Genomic DNA, 26,001 nt, shown 5'->3' on the forward strand with positions numbered 1-26,001 from the left:
TTTTTTTTTAATAATGGCATTGCTTTCTACATACTGATTCCAGCAAGTTACCTATTTACACAGGGCACAGAAGCAACAACAAACCTAACATAATCACAGTAATGGGTTGGATTAAATTGACCTCTAAGGTCCCTTTTGACTCTTCTCAACCATGAACAGAGAACAGTGCCATATATCCTCCACTAAGTGTATTCTTTAAAAGTTTTTTTTTTAAAATTACATGTAAAAATAGCTTAAATTACTTTGAAATTTTAATTACAGTTATTCCTCTTCAGTACTTCTGAATGGAAGGCTTTCAATTCTCTCTTCTTCTGTATAAAACTTGTAAAGATCATTTAGATAAATCCTTGTGTCTTTGAATATATACATATCTACACCAAAGCAATTTCTTTAAGGAAAAAGATGACATTCTCCCAGCACTAACCCAATACTGCATAGGGCTATTCAAGATGGTTAGATTTTGAAGGAGAGGCCGTTTCAGAGATGGGAAAGGAAGTGACAAGAGGAAAATGGCAGTGAAAATTGTAGCTGGATCTTTTTTTTTTTTCAACTAAAGTTCAACCCAGCCAAATAATATAATTTTTTTAAAAATCCCAACCCCCAAAGAATCTACTACCCACAAACCATCTGCAGTCCTAAAGTGCAATTACTGTTGTGCAGTCACTCAGGCCAGGGAACAGACTGGATGAAGTTCAAAGCAGAAACTTCAAACGAGTACTATTCATGATTCTGGGGCTTGGGGGGGGGGAAGGGGAGGGGAGAAGAAAAAAGAACAACAATTCTTAGGCATTTGAGTGCATCAGGGGAATAAACGTCCTTTCTTTGGAAAAGAAAATCCACAAATCCCAAGGAATCCTAGTTTGGAAAATAAAAAATATATATATATATATATATATATTTTTTTTTTTTAAAGCATAAAGAAATCTAGCTGAAGGTATTCCAATGTGGAACAGTCCAAAGGCATGCAATCAGAGTCAGGAGTACAGTACAGAAATTCCTTTCAGGTGCCCCATTCCCATAGTGGCCTCTTGTATTCTCCTCTGTTAAATCTTCTGATCTGGGTGCTGAAGATGCACACTGAACTAAGGGCATTTGGTAAGATGTGGCTCTCTTTTCTGGTCGGTCAGGACTGGATCCATCACTGGGTCTCTGCCCATTGTACAGTAAGTACCGGCCCCGTGTATCTTGTTCCATTTTGAAGATCTCATACTCAGTGTGAGGTAGTTTAATTCCCAAGGCAACACAACCATTGGTGTGAGTCACATCCTGCTGGATTCCAACCTGCCATGAGCCCTCAGCTCCACATTCATTCCCATTGAACACATTTAAGAGAGAGGCTGTGGCCGCATCCATCGGGGTGACCTTCATGTGATTCACTGTGGAGGAAGAGGATAAAAAGAAAAAGTTCATTGTTTCCAGAGAAGCAAGCATATGTTAGTGAAGTCCTCTAGAGCACGAACTAGCAATACAATATTCCAATGTGATTTTCCTTTTTTTTTTCTTAAGGGGCAATAGAAAGGAAGAAAGGCTCTATCCCCTCCCCTCCCCACCCCGATATGACTAGAGTCTTCTTATTTGGCATTAGTTAAACCTTTTTCTTTGAAAGGCAGTTACACCAAATGAATTACAGGTGTGTGGGTAAACTTACTTCATTTGACCAATAAGCTGGGCCTTGGTAGTTAGTTCTGTCAACTGCAGGCATCCACTGTTAATTATTATTTTCATAGCCTTAGAAAGCTATGGCTTATGAAACATTTTCACATCTTCATATCATATGAATTAATATTATCACATTAAAATATAGTCCACTAGAGTACTAACAGAAACAGGAATTTTTTTAATGGAATAGAATGTTTTGAGGTCTTTAATAGATTTAGCATCAACCACTTCTGTAAATTAATCCAGGCCCACAAGGCTGGGGTCTGAAAGAAATTAGGTTGTGGGCAATAAGAGAAAATGTAGATAAAGATTTAGAAGAGAAAAATCCCTGCTCCTTTCACATAGAACCTCAAAGCTGGAAGAGATAGGGGAATTGTAGGAAAGCTATTGGGATTTTAGTGTACTGGAAGCTAACTGTGAAGGTCAACATTGTTATGTGGTAAGCAAAAAGTTAATGCCTTCTTAGCCTACATAATAAGAGAGCAGTGTCTAGAGCAAGGAGGGAGAGTGAGTTCTGTTGTACCCTGTTCTTATGAGACCACAAAGAGTATTGTGTGCAGTTTAGGGTACTGCATTTGAGGAAAGAAACTGCTAAGCTGCATCATGTCCAGGGAAGAGTTGGTAAGGGGCCTGAAAAATCATGCCATATGAGAATCTTCTGAAGTAACTGGGGACCTTTTTGGCTAGAGAAAACTCAGTCGGGAACATGATAGCTCTTTCAAATATCTGAAGAGCCTTCAAGTGGGAGAGAGATTAGAATTATTTCATTTAGCCCCAGAAGGCAAAGCTAGGAACAATGGATTTCAGAAATTGTGGAGGGGAAGATATTGGCTTAATATGAGGTACCTTCCTAAAATTACTATCCAAACACTGAATTGCCTCACTGGTGAGATTGTGAATTCCCCAATCACAGGAATACTTCAAATAACCTGGATGACCATTTGTCAGGGAAGTTATAACTGAGAAGGTAACCCCCCATGACTTGAAATAAATGAACTTTAAGATCCTTTCTTATTCTTACATTCTCTGCTTCTATAAAATGAGTCCTGCATATGGCTCCCCAGACACTCTAAGATTTGGGCAAATGAAACTCAGATAAAATGTCTTTCCTATATTTTATATTAGAATAATTTGGTTATACCATCTTTATTGGAAGTGGTCCACATCTTGTCACCCTTCCGATATCAGAATTGCTATGCATTAGAAAGCTCCTTGTATTTGGAGTCAGAGAGCCTGTATTCAAATTTTAGCTCTCCTCCCAACTGTGTAACTATCAGAAAGTCACTTAACCTCTCAGGGTTGTTAGCCTCTCTTGAGATTCCTTAATTATAAAACAAAGCCATTGAACCAGATGATATGAAATCTCCCTTCTACCTATAAATCTATCATTTTATGCTCCCTTGACCTCCTTGGGCAGGTCTATGTCCCCACACACACACACACACACACACACCCGCCCCCATCTTAGAACTGTGTCCAACATATCTCAACGTTAATAATCCTTAAGAAAAATGATTGCAAGATCCTTTATTACATGAATTGCCTCTTTCTACTTCATTAGTGTTCCCTCATCACTGGCATTCTGTGATCCAAGTTAATCCTGAATTTAATACAGTTCTCAACTAGACCCTATGAACTCCCATAAATGGATATCAGAAAGTCTATGAACTTGGGTAAGGAAAAAAATTACATCTTTACTTTCACTAACCTGTGACTGAAATTTAACATTTCCTCACAATATGAATTTTTAAAACCCACATTATTTTGGAAGAGGTCCATAAACTTCCTCAAATTGCCAAAGAAATGCACAACACAAAACAAGTTAACAACCCCTGCTCTAATACAATGTTGTGTACCAAGATCACAACAAAAATTAAAAAATTTCAAATTGAGGGCCCTTTTTCTATACAATTTACTCACTCTATGACACCTTTCCTCCATAGCCTCAGACAATAAGTGCCTTTCTGCTTTTTCCCTATGAAAATTTTCTCTTAAGAAAGATCAGCAACTGTGATACACTTAACTCTTCCCAGCAATACAATGATTCAAGACAATGCCAAAAGACTTATGGTGGAAAATGTTCTCCACATTTAGATAAAGAACTATGGAATCTGAATGCGGATTGAAGCATACTATTTTCACTTTTGTTGTTGCTTTGTTGTTGTTTATTCTTTCTTGTGTTTTTTTCCCCTTTTGTTCTGATTCTTCTCCTACATGACTAATGTCGAAATATATTTAACATGATTGTAATATATAACCTATCTCACATTGCTTCCTGACTTCAGGAGGGGGGAGGGAAGGGAGAGTGGGAGAAAAATTTAAAACTCAAAATATATCTTTACATGTAAATTAAAAATTTTTTAAATCAAATCAAATTAAATTAAAAAAAAGAAAAGTAAAAAAAAAAGATCAGTTATTAGTCATTTACATTTTTTTGAGAATTTACCTCTCCCAAAGGTATTTGCATTCTAGGCTAGGATTTTGAATCTTGTTAAAGTGAAAGCCAGAAGTCAGAATTCCTAAACCCATGAAATCATGCAAGAATATACAAAGCTGACACTGCTCTGTAAGCAGCGGGCATCTGCTAACCATTGTAGTCTCTGCCTCAATCCCTCCTGTGGTAGTACACCTACCTGTCCACAGCAGAAATGGTCAAGCCTTACTCATCATCATTCAATTCCTTAAAAACTTGATTTATAAGGCTTCTTACCTTTGAACACAAACTCTGTGCCTCCCATGACCCTGGCAGAGTGTACACCACGGCTGTAGCGACCCTGGGCATAAATAGTGAAAGTGGGATGCTTGCAGATGGGATCAGAGTAGTGGTAATAATGCCCTTCCCAGGTATTATTGTTGTCATGAAATATGAAGTGGCGGGTGAGGAAGAGGACTTCAGGACGTACTTCACACCTCTGGCTCACCCACTCCCCATGTAGACCAATGGTCAGGTCAGCTTTGGGGGGCAATATTGGAGGATGGTGCTCATCGGAACGGTAGATGATTCGACATGCAATGCAGGCATGGTCATGATTCTGAAACCAGAGAAGAAACTCAGTCAAAGACCTTCTCATTAAAGGATAGCTATCATTCAAGCAACAAACATTTAGTAAAATTCTACCATTGCTATTCATCATGTTAAGTGCTAAGAATGCAAAGGAAAATAAAACAGTCCCTGGATTCGGGACCTTAAATTTGGTTAGGGAAGAAAAACAATGTATATACGCATACACATAAACATACACATACACATATCCATATACACATATACCCATACCCATACATATACACATATATTTGAGGAAAAAATACATATACATATATATATATTTGAGAGATTACATATATATTTGAGAGAGAAAACATATAGAGATAGAGATATATAGATATGTTTGTTTATATATACATAGACACACAAGCTAATAAAGGTGGGTTACTAGCAGCTGAGGGGCATTAGGAAAGGCATCAGGTAGAATAGTCAGCATCAGAGATAAGCTTTGAAGGAAACCAGGAATTCTCAAAGGTGGTAAGAGTACCTCCTAGAAATGGAGGACAGCGTGTGCAAAGACATGGGGTCAGAAGATAGAGTGTTGTATATGAAAACACCAAGTTTGGATAGACCATAAAGTATGAGAAGAGGAATAATGTTTAATAAGGCTGGAAAGATGGGTTGGTACCAGGGTTTTAAATGAAGGGCTTTAAATACCCCAAAGAGAATCTTTATTTGGCCTTAGAGGTCTTAGAGTATACTGAATAGGGGTGTGACATGGGCTGTGATTTAGGAAAATCATTTTGACAACTGTGGGCAAGATAAACTGGAGTGGGGGAAGACTTGTGGTAGGGAAACCAATTAGGATACTGTCTAGGGAAGAGGAGATAAAGATGTGTATATGTATGTAGTATGAGTAGAGAGAAGGGGATGGATATGAGAGATGTTGTAGAGGCAGAAGCAACAAGACCTGGCAACTGATTGGAATATGTGAAGTGAGGAAGAGTGAGGAGTTGAGGTTGGCATTGAAGTTGCAAACAACAGCAAACCTTGTACTTCCCATTAAACCAAGTCACCACCATCCACCCAATGGCTTCCCAATTCAGCCACACTTATTACTACACTATCCTCAGAGAAGCAACTAGAGGACTAATTTGGCAGTCAAGAAGCATTTATTAAGTGCTTTCTATGTGCCAGGCACTGTTCTAAGTGCTAGAGATATAAATAAAAGCAAAAACTTAGTCCCTGACTTAAGAAGTTTACAATTACAAGGACAATATTCAAAGAATGATGTATACATAAGATATATACAGTATAAATGATAGGTAATCTCAGAGGGCATGCACTGGAAGGAGAATGGAAAAGGCCTTCTGCAGATGATATATCCTGTATGAAATATCCCTTTTAATGCTATCTTGGACTAACTTAAAGAGTTGAACTATAGAACCTAATAAAATTTCCTGCCTGAAAACCTGATGGACACACATTGAATATAGGCCTCCTCCCAAACCAGATGTAAAATTGATTTCTAAAGTAAAAACAAATGTCATAATAGAAGCACACAAAGAAAAGGCCAATATGTTAACTGTTTGCCTGCATAAATAAGTGTTTATTTAAGGAGGGAAGGAAAATGCCTTAAAAAAGGAAAGGATTGAAGGCCAAATTGAAGATGTCAGTGTATACATATCATCCACATGTTTTTATCAGCCCAGCAGATTGAAAGTTTTATAGGCTCTCAATTCATATTCTGCTTTTATCTCTTTAGGCAATTGAATTAATAGAAGAAAGCAGAAGATATATATATTTTTTAATAGGATCTTCTTCTCCTGTATCTGGTTTATAGTATCACCACTTTACTCCACTGGCCAAGCGCTTTCTACATTTATCTGCAAAGTTTCATGAACTGGGATGTGCATATGGAACATGCAGGAATGAGCATCTGTTATCTGACCTGGGGGAGTGACAGACATGGGCTAGATTAACTTGGGGTTGGTTGGGGGTAAGAAGATTTGGTTTCCAGCTTCAGCTCTCTTCCACTATCAATGTGACAGTAGGCAAGTTGGTTTCTTTATATCAGCACCATTCCTCTCACCTGTATATAAGGCATGATAATGTCTTTACCACTCCCACAAAGTAATAAGATTCTTCAGCAAAGCAAATAATAACACACTTGGTGAGGATAAAAGCATGATAAAAATGCAAGTGGTTGAAATTATAAGACAGTCAGACAGACAGACAGGAAAATGAGAGGGAGACAGAGAAGGAGGGGGAAGAGAGGGAAGCTTCTGCTAGGGAACCATTTGTTTAAGTGGTATATAGAGACAGGGTTAGATCTAGAGTAAAGAAGACCTTAGTCCAAAACCTGATTCAGATAAGTTGCTAGTTGAATGACCTTGGGCAAGTCATTTAACCTCTCCCAGACTCAGTTTCCTTATCTGTAAAATGAGCATAAATAATAGCATTGTACCACACAGAATTGTTGTGAGAATCAAAAGAGACCATGTACGTAAAGAGGTTTGCAACTATAAAGGCTTTCTTATATTTGACTCCATTTGCTTTCATAGAGTGAAGAAGGGTAGAAAAAGGAGGAAAGGAGTTAAGATTTTCAGTTGCCACCTCCTTGCCTCCCCTCATCAAAGAGTAAATCTCTGCTCAGTCATTGCTACTTTTGCTAAATGAGTATGGGGCTGCAGTTTATGAAAGAGAATTCAATATATGAAAGAGAATGTTCCCTTGGCTAACATAATTTGTGGCTCATAAATAATGAGATCAAATGGGCTGCAACAGAGTGAGATGAAAGCAGAGCCCTCTGCTGTTAACCCAGGGGTCTGGTTGTATTTGCTGGCCTAATGTTTGCCTGGGTAGCTCTGGTCTAATGAAGGCAGGAGTGTCCTGTCGTCTGTGTGCTGTTGTCTGCAAGTTAGACTGATCAAATTGGGAGAGTAAAACACCTGTATGCAGCCTATTAGAGTTGTCTTTAATCAGAGTCTATAAATACATCACCACCAGGGTAAGCCTTGAACATGGTAGGATTCCTCTTTAACCCATGAGTTGGCAATTAGAATTGTGGTTCCCGTTGCCTGCCCTCCCCTAGGCCAGGAGATTTTACCATCATTCACACTGAATGACAATGTGCTAAGGAACTTTCCTATTGCATATACTGGATAAGAGTGTCCTTGCTGAACATGCCTTTTAAGAGAAGCATATTCTTCTGATTGTGCTGTGCAAATCAATAATATTAGAAAGTAGTCACTCAGCTTGTATCTGACTATTGACAATGCCTGTATTCAAGGGAGAACCTTCATCCTTCCTAGGACATGCTGTCACTTCTGCCCCTGAACCACTATACTATTCTCTTAGGGTGGATAAATGGTCTCTAGGAGGCAACATATTGGGTCAGCACAAGAGGCGCCCATCACATGGTACTTTGAAACGCCCATTAGAGAGAGTCATGTGTTCTTTTAGGGAATTATAGAAAACTATAGAATTTTAGAGGCATAAGGAGCTTGAACAGCAGTGAAGGAAAGGTTTCAACAGGTAGAGACGGAGGTAAAGACTAGTACTAGGGAACAGAATGAGAAAAGACACAGAAGTAGGTAAAATGGGAGATGTCAGAGGCATGGAAAGCAGTTCAATTTGTTTGTAGGGAAAATGCAAAATAGTGTTAAAGAAAGCTGAAAATCATGATAGAGGCTAGATTGTTGAGAGCCTTGGGTACTAAGATAGGTGGGATTTATTCAATAGTTAATGGGGATACACTGAAAATTTTTGAGTAATGGAATTCAAAACTATGCGTTAGTAAAAGATAAAGCTGTCATTAAATAAAGACCACAGATGCTCTTAAAAAAGAGCTAACTTATTCATCATGCTTCCTCTGAACCCTTTCCCCCAGTTACTATCAATCATAAAGCCAATCAGTAGTTCATGTAGTGAAGTAAATACTAATAGTGCTTAAGGTAAATAGTTTTCTTTTTTTTGCCAATTTCCATTCTCCTTGTCTTGGATCAAAGAACTACAGGGTTGGCTCCAATAGAAGTAGGTAATGTTAGCTACACAGTATGTTAGCCCAAGGATTTCCTTCCTCTAATATGCTTTTGTACATATATGATTCTTTTCCAGATGACTAAGTGGAATAGGGAAATTATAACCTTTTTTAATAAGCAGAATGAATCTCATTAAGTATCATTTTCACTAAAGTTACCTTTTCCTTATTATATTTCCTGATGTATAATGTTTTTATTTTTCTTCTGACATATAGTATTCATTTGAGATTTTGTCCTTTCCCAAGTCCAAAGATTTGGCTTCTCTTTCCCTAGGACTTGGCACTGATTATATAAAATGTGGTTTTCTTTGCACAGATAAGCTAAAGGCTTTTAAAGCAGAGGGACCAGGAAAAAAAATCTTCTTGCTATTTTTTATTCTAACCACACCTCAATACATCAAGGATGGATGATTTCATCTCTTCCTCAACAAAAATCCCAACCTCACTAATCCCTAGCAGATGGCCTTCAGGAGTGGCTGTGGCCAAAAAAAGTCATCACCTGCTGGTTAGACTTATGGTGATGACCTTGTCTATGCATGCCTGGGCTCTTTTTCAGATGACAAACACAGTCCTTTGTCAAGGCAATACTTCAGTCCTTTCTGGCTTGGTAGGACTGGTGGGCAAACTGTGCATTGCCAGTAGCCATCAAGAATAATACTAACAATTGATATCTATAGAGTGCTTTTATGGTTGAAGTCATTTGCATAATATAGTATCGAATTTGAACCTCGCCATAATCTTGTTAGGTCAGTCCTGCCAGTGCTATTATCTTCACTATACAGATGGTGAAGCCAAGGCTCTGTGAGGGCGTGACTTCCCCAGGGTTAGGAGATTAGTAAGCATGGGGGTGGCAGGAAAAGTAGACTCCAAATTCGTCTTCCTGACTCTGGGTCCTGCACTCTATGCCATGAAACACAAATAAGTTTTTATTAAGCGTTTACTTAGTATCACCTTGATGACAATGATAAGAAAAATGACTCTGAGTTACACCAACTGTAGAAACTTTAAATGTTTATAATCCCTTCATAAATGGTTAAGGAAAAAAAAACCTGTCTTCTAGAAATGAAAAGAAACCACAAACCTTGTAAATGAGTAATGCTCTGGAGGAAAGGCATTTTTCATCTGTTTTAATTTCTAGTTTATAATTCCATGAAGCCACTAAATATCAATGAAACCTGGGTTTGTACAACTTTTCTTTCCAAGGTTTAAGCATGTTAAGGGCATTCTCCTGTAACTTCCCATGAGAACTCATAGAAACATTTTACAAATGAATTCCTCAAGCACTGAAAAATGCAAAATGACTTTGCTCAGATAAATCAGAAAAGGCAAAAATAGAAAGAAGCAGGAAGAAGATGACTATGAGCCCTACAAGAAACAAAATATTTCCTGGTTAAAGTCACCAGTCACTTGAAAGTATCATCCCTGGATGACAGGGGTTCTATTAAGCTTCTTCCATTTTCTGATCAATAGTTATTTCTGGGTAGTCAATGACATTCATTAAAGATTACTACCTGGTTCAGCCTCTTGCCCAAAATAGAACAAATAACCATCAATGAATTTCCACTAGAATAACATGCACTCATGCATGCAATGCACATATATGTATACACACATATATACATATATAGTTTATACCAAAGAATGTCAAAGAAAATGTCTCTCTAGCTAAATAATTCAACTCAATTCAGTACAGCACACATTAATTCAGCACCTACAATTGACCAAGCACTGTCAGGTGTTGGGGATTCAAAGACAGAACTGAAACAGCCCCTGACCTCAAGGAATTTACATTCTACTTGGGACACTAGTGAGGTAGCATGGCCAGTTCTAAAAGCACTGGTTCTAGAGTCAGAGGAGTTCAACTCTAAGGAACTTTTCTGATATTCTTGCGTGATCTCGGGCCAGTGATTGAACCACTGTGGGCCTTAGTTTCCTTAACTGTAGAAATGAGGAAGTTAGACCTGACAGCCTTTGAAATTTCCAGCTCTAGCTATGATCACACTATGCACAAATAAGTACAGTACTCAGAGAGTTTAAAATTGTCCAAGAAAGAAAAGAAAGAAGCCAATAAACAAAGAGTATTTTCCCCCTCTGGGGACTTTCCCCACATCGCCACGGATAGAGGACTTAACAATGTATATCCTAGTAACAGTGACTGAAATGGTCTGAACAACTGGAGTTAGTTTATATTAGGTTGATTCTTTTTTGAAGGCAAACTAGGCTATCTTTTGCCTCTTCTCTTACCTCGCCTTTAACTACTTAATGGGCATTGTCTTGGACAAACTGAGACCTGGGAAAGATCTTAGCCATCACACTCTGATGACTCTGGAGGAGGGAGTGAGGCTGATGACTTTGTGAAGCCCTGCCTCACTTAAATCCAATTCACCTGCAAGTTAAGACATCACCCTCCTGATGTCACTGGTCCTCTTTGAGAATAAAGGACAAACAACGGACAACAGCAACAAGAGGCACTGCCAGATATGTTTCAATTTTATGCCAGGGAACTCCCCCCTGGTATCTCTTCCTCTCCTGTCTGGACTGAGCCTTTGCTAAAAAAGGAGAACAAGCACCTGCCCTTCTCCCTTAATTTAAATTCTTGATTTCAAGCTAAGCCATGTGGTAGAAGCTGATGCTTTTGATCTTTTCTTCTCTATTCCAGGGCACTTGCCCAGTCAATTTTCTTCTCAAACACTAAAAGAATCAATTTACCTTCTAATATACAACTTGTCAATGAAGTGGTCTTAAAGAGCATGATGGTCATTTTTCTTTTTATTTCTTTTTTTTGTGTGTGTGTGAGGCAATGAGGGTTAAGTGACTTGCCCAGGGTCACACAGCTAGTAAGTGTCAGGTGTCTGAGGTTGGATTTGAACTCAGGTCCTCCTGAATCCAGGGCTGGTGCTTATCCACTGTGCCACCTAGCTGCCCCATCATTTTTCAATAAATAATCAAGAAGCAAAAAAAAATTATTTAGAACCAAGTGAATTTTACATAGGGAAGCTTAGTCAGTCAACAATCATTTATTAAGTATGTCTTTACTATATATCAGGCATTGTATTAAGGAGTGGGGATAAAAAGAAATAATCCATGCCTTCAAGGACTTTACATTCTCATGGAAGAGACAGCTTGTAAATAACTAGGCACATGTTAGAGGAGAAGGTGGCAATTGGAGAGGGTAAGATATCACCTGGGGGGTGGGAGAGCTAGGAAGGAAATTTTTTTTTGGGGGGGGGGTGAGGCAATGAGGGTTAAGTGACTTGCCCAGGGTCACACAGCTAGTAAGTGTTAAGTGTCTGAGGCAGGATTTGAACTCAGATCCTCCTGAATCCAGGGCTGGTGCTCTATCCACTGCACCACCTAGCTGTCCCCTAGGAAGGAAATTTTTTGAGCTGTCTTAAAGGAGGCCTAGTAAACTGAGAGGGAGAAGTGAAGGGACAGCATTTCAGGTGTGACAGACAGTGAGCTGTGAGGATGGAGGAAGGGAGTAAATATTTATTTAACACATACTATGTACTGATCCTCAAAACAACCATTGTGGAGGTGTCATTATTACCCCCTTTTTACACTTGAAGGAATTGAGGTAACCTGAGATTAAATGATGGCTAGGTTCACACAGCTGGTAGGTATCTGATTTGAAATCAGGTTTTCCTGGCTCCAGGTCCAGCATTGGCTGCCTCTAGAATGGGAGAGAGTGTTACAGACAGAGTATTTTGTTTTAGGCCTGCAAGTAGGTCAGTATTACTGGAGCACTGAATCTGTAGAGTGAAGGAATGTCTAAGAGAACTGGAAAGATAGGACAGGTCCAGATTGTGGAAAGCCTGAGATGCCAAACAGAGGACTTTCTATTTGAGCTTGGGGGAAACAGAGATCTGCTGGCATTCATTTAGTAGGGAGGAGTGACATAGTCAAGTTGTTATGCTTCATTCTCAGTGAAGACCAAAATGGTATCACTATGTTGGATTCAAGACACTGTGTGTCTGATCAGACCAATACAAACTTGGAAGGCTCTACCACAGGTTGGGCACAAATAATCCATATGAACATTTAGAGCAGAAATGTCTCTAAATTTGTGTATCTCACATTTCTTTTGAGCTACTGCAATTCTGCTTCTCTCAGCTCTACACTTTTAAATGGAGGATGCATTGATGTAGGGAGAGACCTGAGGCAGGGAAACCAGTTAGAAAGCTATTGCAATAGTTCAGGAAAGAGAGGTGATGAGGGGCTGGATCAGGGTTTTGGCTAAATGACTGGAGAGAAATATATACGAGAGTTTTTATAAGGTAGAAATAAGATTTGGCAACAATAGGCTATGGTCAGGTGGGGGTGTGAGGTGAGCAGTGAGAGTGAGGAGTTGAAGATGACACCAAGGTGCCAAGTCTAGGTGATGTGAGAAAATTATTAATAATAGAGGTTTGGGGGCTTTCAGGGACCTCCTGCTGAGAGAGTCCTGCATCAGGAAGTCACCTCACAGAGCCTTGTTCCCACCAGAGGATATGAACTCTGACCTCAGCACATTCTATTCATGGACCGCTTTCAAGTCATGTCAATCAATGGACTTGAATGTTACCAGTCAATTAGCTTGGGGCTGTGTGTAGGGACTGCCAGTCTTCCAGACCCACAGGGAGCTTCTGCTCTCAGAGGCATGGGGACTTGCTCTTTTTGGCCTGAGACTCATAGGTGAAGGCAGCTTTTTCTCCTCTCTCTCTCTCTCCCGTAGATCCTAGTTAGGCTTTCCTATCTTTCAGAGGCACATGTTCTCTCTTTACTAATATCTAATATACTTTAGTAAATGCTTAATGCCCCAAACTGGTGCTAAAGCTTATAATTAATAAGGAAAGCCTAGCTAATTTTCCCTACACTTAGGACAAGAGTAAGGCAACCACACATTAGATTTTAAATGTCACAGTGAAGATGGTGGTGCTCTCAACCATAATAGGGAAATTTGGAAGTCATAACAGATTAAGGGGAAAGATGATGTGTCCTGGTTTGGACATGTTGAATTTGAGATGGCCACAGGACATAGAAGTCAAGGTCTCTAAAAGGCAGCTGATGATGCCAATTGTAGCTTCAGAGAGAGGCTAGGGCTTGATATATGGATCAGGGAATCATCTGTATAGAAATGATTATTGAACCCATGGAAGCTGATGATATTAACCATGTGAGATATTATAAAGTGAAAAGATAAGGAGATCCAGTACAGAGAAGCTAGTGGGCATGCCCTGGGTAAAGAACAAGCAAACAGGGCTGACAAGAAGCTGTAGGACAGAAGGAAGAAGAAGAAGAGAACAGTATTCAACTTAATCATGAATAGAACAGCCCCAGCTTACTATAGATTCTAAACCCCTCAGAAGTCACTGTTTCCATGAAACAACAGAGAATGAAGTTACTTTTTTGTTTGTTTTTAAAGAATGAAAACAGGCACTGGTTTGCGAGGCAGTAGGGAATAAAAGATGTGTGTGTATGGGGGGGGTGGGGCGGGTCAGGAAAAGAATATTAAAGAAAAAAAGAAAAGAAAAAAGAATATTAAAGAAAAAGTACAACTGCTTCCCATGGCAAGAGCTCAGGCCACAAGGAGGACGCCAGATGGAATGCACTTGTTCCTCAGGGCACAGAAGGATTTATGGAACTTCACTAAAACAATGCACAGCAACCCACAAGTCTGTTAAGATTAGCCATGGCCAGACAGGGCCCTGTAGGGGGCTAGACCTAAAAGGATGGAGGGAGGAGACAAAGAATAATGGAATGCTGATTGGATGGATTTTATTTTGGGATACTGGACAAAGAAGCAGAGACAGAGGTAGTCAATTGAAGGTTCCTCTTGTACCCCAAAGGAAACAAGTAAAAATTGTTTGGACCATCACAGAAGCAGTGATCCAATTTAGACAGGTTATTGATTTATTGATCTAAGGGTAGAAATGAAAAATTGAGTCTGAATTGGAAACTGGTCCTTAACTGTTTTCCTTTTCTGTTTTAAGGTCCATCATTAGTGGTTGTTTTTTTTTTTTTAAGTGGGAATGACTAATTTTTTTCCAGGTGATGCTTCTTTTTTCAAATTTCCCCTGCTTAATTATACCTAAGGATTTCCCAAATAGTGCATGTTTATATGGGTAATATATATCAATATTTACTTATTAGAAAATTAAACATTTCAGTATTATTATGAAAATAGTTTTAACCTAAAAGTGATCCTCAGAGGTCCCTGGACTGTACTTTGAGAACTGATGAAATAAATGGCATAACAGGAATCATTGACCTGGGGTCCATGAAAATTAAAAAAAAAATTCATAACTTTATGTCAGTATGTTTGGTTTCCTTCATCATCCTATGCAATGGATTTTATGCATTTAAAAAATACTGTTTTGGGAAGGGGTCCACGAGATTTATCAGACAGGTTCATAAAACAAGCAAGGTTATGTTCAATACATTTTACACTTGGGGGGGAAAAAGCATCTGGAAAGTTTGCCAGAAGAAAAACAATTGAATAAAAAACAAATCAGCCTTACAAGAAAAAGGAAAAAAAAAACAATATGGAAATGAAACTGCTTCGTGTGTTTATTAATCTGTTAACATGCTTGACTCTCTGTTTCCACAGCTATCCATTTTGATAGTTAACCTAGAAAAATCTTAAATCCTGTGGATCCCATAGTTCAGGCCATATCTGTTTGTATCCCCCACAGTCTAACAGTGCTGGACACTGCCCCATAATGTATATTCCTTGGATACTAATAACTAACTGCTCGAGTCTCTTCTCACCTGTTTTCATCATCCTCACTCCTCTCTTGCCACTTGGGAGATGAATATTTTAGTTTTAAGCTATAATCAGACAAGTTCTTTATTGTGACTATTTTGTCTTTTTTTATGGTGACCAACTGTTCATTTACAATTTAGACAAAAATATGACTTATCAGAGTGCCAGCCATAGTTGTATCATTGATGTTGATTCCATGTTTCTTATTTCCCTAAATCTGAAACACACACACACACACACACACACACACACACACACACACACACTTTACAAGTCATTGTTCGGTCATGTCTGACTCTTAGTGATCCTATTTGGGGTTTTCTTGGCAAAACTGCTGGAGTGGTTTGTCATTTCTTTCTCCAGCTCATTTTACAGATAAGGAAACTGAGGCAAATAAGGTTAAGAGATCTGCCCAGGTCACACAGCTGGTCAGTGTCTGAGGCCAGATTTAAACTCGGATCTTCCTGACTTCAGGTCTGGTGCTCTATCCACTGTGCCACCTATTTATTTATTCCCTTAATGCCTCCCCCCCCCCCACCAAGAAAGCCACAAGTATCACTGAATTTATAATCATGAACTCATAGATTTAGAGGTAGAAGGGGCCTTAGAGGTTATCTGGTCTAATTAATTTACAGATGAAGAACCTAAGGCCTTTCACCTACCTTGCAGTGTTGTAAGGATCAAATGAGATACTAGTAAACATACTTAGCACAGTGCCTAGCCCATAGTAGACATTATGTAAATGCTTATTCCTTCCCCTTCCCTAAGAGGTTGAGTAACTTGACCAAAGTCACACAGGTAGCAAGCCATGATTTGAACCCAATACCCCTGATTTCAAATCTAACACACTTTGCCCTGCCAAGACAGCTTGGCTCTTAACGCTGAGGATAATTAGAGTTAGAGAGAAAAAGAACATTTTAATCTAGTAAATCAATGAGAATTTTAAAGTGTTTCTAAAGAGATAGCTTCACTTTCTCCCCCCAGACCAAAGCTCTGTAAGGTCAAATCTAATCAAATCGTAGCTAACTTTTGAGACTGAGCTAAAGTCCCACCTCCTCATTGGAGCCTTCCAGACCACCCCCAGTCCAGCCTACACTAATCTCTCTCTGCCTCCTACAGAGGCAGCTGGTGGCTCAGTGAATAGTGCTGGGCCCAGATAATATCTGTAAAAGTGTTTAGCACAGTGCCTCTACTATATAAACTCTTACTCCCTTCCTTAATTCCTACTACGGCATTTGTCTATACCATTCATACTGGTATTTAATTCTTTGTTGCATTGCAGTCTTATTTAACTATTTCACATTTGCATTTCTTTCCCCAAGAAGTTTGTCATTTCTTAGGAGGTATGTACCTCACCATTTTCTCCCTTAGGGTCTACTTTAGTTCTGTGCTCATATTCAGTGCTGAATAAATACTTGTTAAATTGAATTTCAATGAACTCTCTAGTGGTTGGGGCCAGCCCTCCTTAAAAAAAAAAAAAAAGGATACTGCATTTAAGATTAAATGAGTTTCCACTTGATTTCAGCTTTAGTTTGATGTAAAAGGAAGCAATTGTCTTTTGCATCCCAGTCTGTCACCTCAAGCCTGTTTCCTCACCAACTTAAACAGAATGAAAGGAAACATTGATTCCAGAGTCCTCTACTTCTTTTCAGTAAAGTATCCCACATGACCACTCCACCATCCCCCATAGCAAATGGTCCACATTCAATGATGCTTTAGGTTTACAAAGTTTCCTCATAACAATCTTGTGAGGCATTATTCCAAGCATTATCTCTATTTCACAATTCAGAAAACTGAGGTTTTATAGAGGTTAAGTAGCTTGCACATGGAGAAACAACTATTAAATGCCAGAATTTGCAGGTATCTGCTAATTCCAGGATCAGTGATCTTTCTACTATCCCATACTGCCTATCAGCAATAGAAACACATTTGAGAGCTGGATAACTCTCATTGGCGATTAAAATACAAGTCTCAAATTTTCCATGGTGGCAATAGTTAGTGGTAAATTTGAGAGACCTTGAAAAGTCTCCTTGCTTTCATTAGCTCATCACAGAACCTTATATGCTCACCAGTATACTTTTTACAAGGTAATCCCTCTCTGTTACATATTCTAACGTGTGTGTGTGTGTGTGTGTGTGTGTGTGTGTGTGTGTATGAGGAGAGACAAAGACAGAGAGACACAGAGACAGAGAGAGAGAGGGGCTAGAAGCCTCAGTACACTCATAACCTTATCATGTGTTTCTCCAAATGCAACATATAGCTTTTCTTCTTACATTTCTCACTTCCTGACTATAATCCATTCTTAAAGTTACTAAAGCCTAGATGACAGCAATGTGTTTAGCATTAGGAAGCATGGCAATTTTTTCAGACCTTTAAAATATTGTGTAGCCTCAAATTCTCTCCCTCCTCCTCTTCTCTTCTCTTCTCCTCTCCCCTCCCCTCTCTTCTCTCCTCTCTCTCCTCCTCCCCTTTCTCTCTCCCCTCTCTCTCCCCCCTCTTCTTTCCCTCTTTCTCTTTCTCTCCCCTCTCTCTCCCCCTCTCTTTTCACCCTTGCCCTTGCCCTCACCCTTGCCCCTGCTCTTACTCTGGCCCTTGCTTCCCACCTGCACCCTAGCCCCTTTTGGAAGCAAAGGGAAGCACTACCTATGTGACCTTCAACAAATTACTCAACCTCTTTGGGACTCAGTTGTCCCATTTATAAAAGAAGCTGGTTAATTTTTTTTTTTTTTGGTTTTGTGGGGCAATGGGGGTTAAGAGACTTGCCCAGGGTCACACAGCTATTAAGTGTCAAGTGTCTAAGGCTGGATTTGAACTCAGGTCCTCCTGAATCCAGGGCCAGTGCTCTATCCACTGTGCCACCTAGCTGCCCCCGAAACTGGTTAAATTTGATGGTCTTCCCCTCTTTAAATATTTTATCTTATTAAAACCTTGTTTTGTACCCTTCCCAAAATAAAGAAAAAGACTTGAGGTATATTCTAACGGAAAAGATTTGCTATGGAATTACTTTACGAAAAGGAGAACAAAATTTTGGGTAAGAAGGTCAGTCCTGGCTCTAAGGAGGCAGTATGGTTCAAATTCCACCTCTTATGTAAATTATCTGTGAGATTTTTGGGTAGGTCACTAGACTTCCTTGACCTTCAATTGGGAAATGAAGGGGTGGGACTATATGTCCTCTGAAATCTATTCCAGCTCAAGACCTCTGATCTTATGCAAGTGGCATAAACATGCCTCCTGATTCTTCATTGCTACACACACACACACACACACACACACACACACACACACACACCACAACATTCAGATGAATCTATGACATCAACAATTCAAGAGTTCCTCCCAATGATGCAGATTATATCCCATCAGTGCCTACCCATACTGCATGGATGAATAGGTGAAACTCCTTTGAGTGTTTTCAGATAGCTTTCAGAATGTTGTACATAATCCTGGGACTTGACGCAATCAACAAAAAGACATCTGCAAACAGGACCTCACCATCCATTGGAAATCTTTCATCAACCTGGAATCTACACTGGCTTATCATCCATCAGAGTGGCAAATACCCTTGGCGAGCATACATTTCCATTTTTTATGCCTTGCCTGGATTATCAGAGGTCACTGAGTGGGGTTATTTCTTTGCTTTATTTTCCAAAAAATCTTGAACAACCTTAATACATGAATGGGAGAGAACTTGTAAAATCTCTGTGAGGTAGTGTCTGGTTCTATCAACTCCTCCGTTTTTATATATAATCAATGAACAATAAACATAACAGGATCTTTTTTTTTTTTTTTAGTGAGGCAATTGGGGTTAAGTGACTTGCCCAGGGTCACACAGCTAGTAAGTGTCAAGTGTCTGAAGCTGGATTTGAACTCAGGTACTCCCGACTCCAAGGCCAGTGCTCTATCCACTGTGCCACCTAGCTGCCCTGTCATAACAGGATCTTAAAATATCTACATCCCTTAGACAACTGTGAGATGGTAAAGATGTAATCCATTGTTGAAATTTATTTGGGATAGCTTGTTTGTTCCCTACTAATACCCTCATGGAGAATACCCTTAGTCCTTAGACATCTCCTCCTTTCCCATCTGACTGCATTTATTTTGGACTTCTTGGACTTCTCCACCATGCCACCTCCCCTCACACTGTTCAGCTTTCTTTTGTGTGTTGTCTTTCCCCATTAGATTCTAAGTTCCTTGAGGGCAGAACCATTTTTTGGATTTGTATTCCCTGTACTTAGCACAGTGCCTGGATCGTAGTCGGTGCTTAATAAATGTTTATCAACTATTAAATTTATATATAGATGACCCACATGAAGATTTTTATAGATGGGAAAGAGGGCATAAAGGTCAGTAATTGTTGATATAATTTCTTTTCAGAGTTTCTTTTCAGGAGGAGGTCTTATGGTCCTATGTAGGTCCTATGAACATGATGACTGACCCTTCTCCTCTACAGTGTGCCTTTATACCTGCCAGCTCTCTCCTTTGCATAATGGTGATAGAAAGGAAAGAACTAGTCACCTGAAATAATGAATGCAGAAAAAACCACACAAAACATGAGTAAATGTCCCCTTGCAGAGTACCTAATTTTCTATGGAGAAAATAAGAGAATTCAACTTCAAAAGAGCCATTTGGCTTTTTGATGATTAGACTTTAGTGCTATGTATCAATTCAAATATTTTACACTTTTTCTATGGAGTCCTGGAAAAACGATTATAGTACCCTGAGGACCTCATTAACAATATCTGCTCAGTTAAATAACATTTTGCTCAAGGCAAATGATTTGGTCATTAATTCTTAAAATTCTTATGGGGGAGTGAAGTATAAGGAACTTCTTTTTAAATTGCCAAGCACCATATATCTGGGTTTTCTAGAAGGTCAAGTGCCACTAGATTCTCAAGATGCTATTTAGCTCATACATTCCAATGATCATAAATAGATTCCTAACCAGATCAATTTCTCTTTTTTTTTATTTTATGAAATATCAGGACCCTGATAACAATATCAGCTAGTCTAAAGATGGTCTGAATTTTAGAAACTGATAAAACAGATTTGTAACAAATATCAACTGTTTCATAAACTTGCTTTATTTCTATTTAGCAAGTATTCTATATTCAATAAACCAATCTCTTTCACTTTCATCTTCTAATTAGAAAATTACATGATAAATTGAGATCTAAACTTCCATCTAAAGATATAGATAAGACAGAAATACACAACAGTGTTTTGGAGATGTGCAGAAAGCATGAGAAATAGTATAAGGGTTGACGGTGATCTGAATATTATCTACCCATAGTTGATCATAATCTCAAAAATAAAATTGTACTTCTCTTGCTCCACAGAAGGGGAAAGGGTGATGGGGATAAGAGGCAGACCTACTATTGTTACTTAAATATGGCAAAATGATTTTTAAAAAATCTCATTCATAGTGCTCTGTATATGGTAGGTTTGTTAAATAAATGTTTGAAGAAATCAATATTTCTAGATTTCATTTCCACAGAAGGACACATCTTGATTCTGCTAATGCAATAAATAAGCAATTTCACATTTGTTTTTTTACTTGAGATACTGGAGACATCAGAGGTGACTTTAGCCAATAATAAAGTGTTTTCACAGCTTCATAAAACAAAAACAAGTTTGTTCATAGCAGCATGTCTGCAACACATTATATCTCACCCCAAATAAACTAATGTTCATAAAAAGAAATGATGTGTACACTCCCATAGCAGAACCCCTTGTCACCTGATGACCCCAGCACCCAGCTCAATATTTCCATACAACATGCAACTTCTACTGGGTTATAGGAAAAATTTCACAATAAGTAGGAAACAACTTACTTTAAAAGCCAAACAACAATGCCAAAATGGCATTTAACTTTGTCTTCACCCACTGCCCCTTCAGCTACTTAGCTCTCTAACCCCTTTTTTTTTGGCAGTTTGCCTCTTCCAGCTCCCTAGCTCCCAAAAGTTTTCTCCTTTGCCTTCCATTGGTAGAAGAAATTGGGGCCTGGAACACTCTCCCAAGTCTTTGGCCCTATTCCATGGCCAATCCAGTGGCACACACCCAGTGATTCCTCGGAACTATGCCAACCACATACGCAACTCCACCATGTTCCTCCACCACTCCTTGCCACTACCCTCAAGGCAACCATATTCCCCTGTAGCCAAGTTAATAGATTCAGATGTCAATGGCTAACTGGATAATTATCTATGCTCTACAGATATTTTTTATCCATATTTTTCCTGTATTCAGCATACTGTTCCCTATTCCTCTGTTTCATATTTTCTGCAAAAGCATCTGCTGAGAAATCATTTGCCATACAAAATAAGGAGGAGGTACTGGTAGAGAAAGTTCTCTTGTCTGGGAATTTTCTATACGATGAAATCACAGGGCTAATATCTATCCTCTATGTTCTTAGCATTATGTATAACTTGAGAGATGGCTTCACTGTATAAAGTGGAAGCCTAGTATCCCCAGAGTTGGTTTTTTGGGGTTTTTTTGTTGTTGTTTTTTGTTTGTTTTTTTCAGGGTAATGACTTATCCAGGGTCACACAGCTAGTAAGTGTCAAGTGTCTGAGGCCAGATTTGAACTCAGGTCCTCCTGAATCCAGGGCTGGTGCTTTATCCACTATGCCACCTAGCTGCCCCCCCCAGAGTTGTTGTGTTTGTTTTTGTTTTTGTCATTTTAGGAAGGTTTTTGTTTTTATTTTTGTGTTTGTTTTTGCCATCAGAATTTTTTGAGATATAATACACCACAAAACCATAAAGTAACAAAATGGTAATAATAACCACAATCATAATAGGGAGCCTGAATTAATTGACCAATGTAAATTATGCAATGAAATAGTGAAAACTATTACTTAAGGTTGCAAAAATTTAAGATTTATCTAAATTTTAGATTCAAATACCTAAAAAGGCAAACAACCAGCTAGCTAGTCTTACATTCCTTTGCCCAGTATCTTTTATAAATTGACAGATGTCAAATCCTAGTTGCATACAATGATCTAGATATAATCTTGATCCATAAATACTTAGGAACAAGTTTTTAATAGATGTCATCATGTAGAATGCCCAATTTCCAAACCATGTGGAATGTTTTTCAAAATATGAAGAAAAAATCAAATCAAAATATAGTGGGGGAAAAATAAAAACTTCATGGAAACAGGATGAGGTATGTAATATAACTATGAAAACTTGCTATTATCTTTTCAGAGGCCACTAAATGGTGCTGGATGAAGGGTTAGGCCTGGAGTCGGGAAGACCTGAGTTCAAATCCAGCCTCAGATGCTTACTAGATGTGTGACCCATGGCAAGTCACTTAACTTCTGTCTGCCTCAGTTTCCTCAATTATAAAATGGGAATGATAATAGCACCTAATTCCTAGGGTTGTTATGAGGAATTAAATGAGAAAATATTCATAAAGCAGTTTTATAATGCCTGGCACATAGTAAGTGCTATATAAATGTTTGCTGGTTTATTTCTTTTTAGGGCAATGAGGGTCACACAGCTAAAGTCAAGTGTCTGAGGCTGGATTTGAACTCAAGTCCTCCTGAACCCAAGGCCAGTGCTTTATACACTGCACCACCTAGCTGCCCCCTCACTGTTGTGTTGTTGTTGATGAGGACGATGCTATTGTTTTCTACTCCTGGAGATATTGCCAAGATGCTTTAAGTGAGACTATAGGAGAAAAGTTTATATCCTCAAATGATTGTTTTTAGATTCTTAATTTTTTTAAAAGTCATTTTCTCCACCTGCCGAAAATGAAATATGAAAGAATAATAATAATAGGATGGTGATAGCTAGTGCAGGGGAGATGACCTGGGAGAAAAATGATTCTCAATCTACATATTCAGCAGTAACTTCTCTGCTGACCTCAAGTCTTTCATCTCCAACCATCTTTAAGACATCTCAAACCGGATGACCAGTAGACATTTTAAATGCAACATGCATCAAATTGAACTCATCTTTTCCCCCTAAAACCTCCTCTTCTTCCAACTTCCCTATTATTATGGAAAGTGAGGGGCAGCTAGGTGGTGCAGTGGATAAAGCACCCGCCCTGGATTCAGGAGTACCTGAGTTCAAATCCGGACTCAGATACTTGACGCTAGCTGTGTGAACCTGGGCAAGTCACTTAATCCTCATTGCCCCGAAAAGAAAAAAAAAAGTGATTTTCTTCTCCTAGACCCCTAAACTCACTGCATAGACTTCATCATCAACTCCTCACTATCTCCTGCCTCCCCCTCCGGCTCTCCCTTGCAATCTGTTGCCAAGGTATGTTGCTCTCACCTTTGAGACATCTTTCAATTAGCACGCCCCCCCCCCCACCGGCCTTCTTTCACCTGATACTGCCCCTACCCAGGTGCAGGCCTATATCACCTCACCCCTGGACTATTGCTGATGGGTCTGCCTGCCACAGGTAAGCCCTTATTCCAGACCATCCTCCATTCAGACGCCAAAGTGACTTTCCTAAAGCACTGGTCTGACCACATCACCCTCTTATACTCGAATTCCAGTGGCTCCAGGTGCTCAAAGTCCTTCATAACTCAGTCCTCTCCTCCCTTTTCCAGGCTTCTTACACCTCACACCCCTCCCCTACACCTTGTGCTCTTCAATCCAGTGACACTGACATCCATGGCCCGTCACTAGCTCTTGGCCTCTGGATATTTTCTCTGGATGTTCCCATGCCTGGACTGCTCTCACTCCTCAGCTCTGCCTCCTGGCTTTCCTCAAGACTCAGATAAATCTTGCCTTCTACCAGAAAGCCCTTCCACCTCTCTTACTTCCATTGTTTTCCCTCTGTTAATTATTTCCTATTTATCCTGTAGGTAGCTTATTTGTACATACTTGTTTTCTTGCCACCCCACCCCCATTAGATTATGAGCTACTCAAGGGTAGGGATTCTCTTCTGCATTTCTTTGTATCCCCATCAGTTAGCACAGTGCCTGGCTCATAATAGGTACTAAATAAACTTTTTTTGGTAGGGTAATGAGGGTTAAGTGACTTGCCCAGGGTCACCAGCTAGTATCAAGTGTCTAAGGCTAGATTTGAACTCAGGTCTTTCTGAATCTGGGGCTGTTGCTTTATCCACTGTGCCACCTACCTGCCCCCATACTTAATAAATTCTTATTGACAGACTAAGTTTTTTCTCCATAAAAACCCAAAGGCAGGGGTTTTTCCACTATATCATGCTGCTCCCCATTCCAACTCATGGAAGCAGGCTAACAGTTAATTCATGAGACAAAGAACATTTAATATCTCTTCCCATTAGATAACAACGTTTTCTCAAAAAGGTGTAACTTTTATTGCTCCCTACCATTCCTGACTCTTAGAAATACCTCAACATTATTTGATAAATGATTGAATAAAATGTTAAGGGTTAATAGTCTGGGGGAAAGCTGTCTGGTTTTCAGACAAACCTTTGATTTACCATCCTGTGGCTAAGTCACTGCAGGAGTCTGGAGAAAGCTCAGTTCTATTTGTTCAAAAGTCTGGTCCTGTGGCTTTGGCATTTCTAACTTAGCCAGCAATCATTTGTTTTTAATTAATATTCAATTCTATATCTGAAGTAATGAACTTAGTTATTCCATCCACTGTAAAATTTCTGAAAAATATGTTGCATGGAGTGGACTAATTCTCATTATAGGAGGCCCTAATTTTAAACTGACTCAGACAAGGTATCTTCTTAGAAATATATTTTAGGTGGACTCATTTTATTTTTTAAGGAAGAGAAGCCAACCTCATAATGAGGGATTCTACCCAGCTCACCTGATTCTTTCCCAAAGGTAATTTACTTGCCAAAGTTTTCGGAATCTCACAGAGAAGTTGTAGAAAGCTTAGAATAACAAGTTGATTTAATGTTTCTATTTATACATGGTGTCCAGTTTCAGAAGAGCCTGAGACTAGTGGTTTTTAAACTCAATTTAGCATTTAAACTCATTTTCAGCTAGGGTCTCTATGGGACCAGCAATTAGGAAAGGCAAAGAGTTCAAAGAAGAAAGGGTTATAACCTTTCAATGGCATGCTTGTGCGGTCTTTTAAAATGAAGCTTCTCCAGTCCTTTCTTCCTGTATTCAGCAAACACCGCAACCCACAACCAGGTTAACAACCTGCTGGTATGGCAGCCTGAAGCGGGCATAGAAAAACTGTGGTTTTTCATTTGGCTGCATCTGGAGAGACCACCAATTTCTAAGTCCATTTATTCCTACTCCTAGTTGTCCCAGGGAAGGGATCTAAAAACATCCTGATGACTTTGCTGCAGATTTTGGGCCAAGAGGTACAAGAAGAAGAACAAGAGAAGAATGGTCTCTTTGAATTACCCAAGATGCCAGGACAACCCGAGGAGCTTGGAATTGGGAACTTTCAGCTTTGTGGTGACTTCCATTTTATACTATTCTGCACTGATATCTCATAGGAAGTGCAGTGAGATTGGAAGGATCAGGCTCAGTATTGAGGACAAACTGTTTCCTTCATTCTTCATTTGGGGGGGAACCTAATAGCCTATTTAGATTTTAAGCAGACAGAGAGTGAAACTTCTTTAATGCTCCCTAGAAATTGCTTTGCTTGGTTATGGAGGGG

At 39.2% G+C, this 26,001-nt stretch overlaps 1 protein-coding gene across 1 annotated transcript in view; it reads right to left on the minus strand.

Moving 5' to 3' along the window:
• Nucleotides 1-924: 924 nt before the first annotated feature.
• APCDD1 (APC down-regulated 1) overlaps nt 925-26,001 on the minus strand; it is a gene marked incomplete at its 5' end in the record, with an annotated part of 52,817 nt that continues 27,740 nt past the window's right edge. Inside the window, 2 exon segments of the mRNA XM_043993498.1 lie at nt 925-1,376; nt 4,370-4,691. Of these exon segments, the coding sequence (XP_043849433.1) occupies nt 925-1,376; nt 4,370-4,691 (774 nt within the window).

The sequence above is a fragment of the Dromiciops gliroides genome, chromosome 1 (assembly GCF_019393635.1).
Source record: "Dromiciops gliroides isolate mDroGli1 chromosome 1, mDroGli1.pri, whole genome shotgun sequence".
NCBI classification, from domain to species: Eukaryota; Metazoa; Chordata; class Mammalia; order Microbiotheria; family Microbiotheriidae; genus Dromiciops; species Dromiciops gliroides.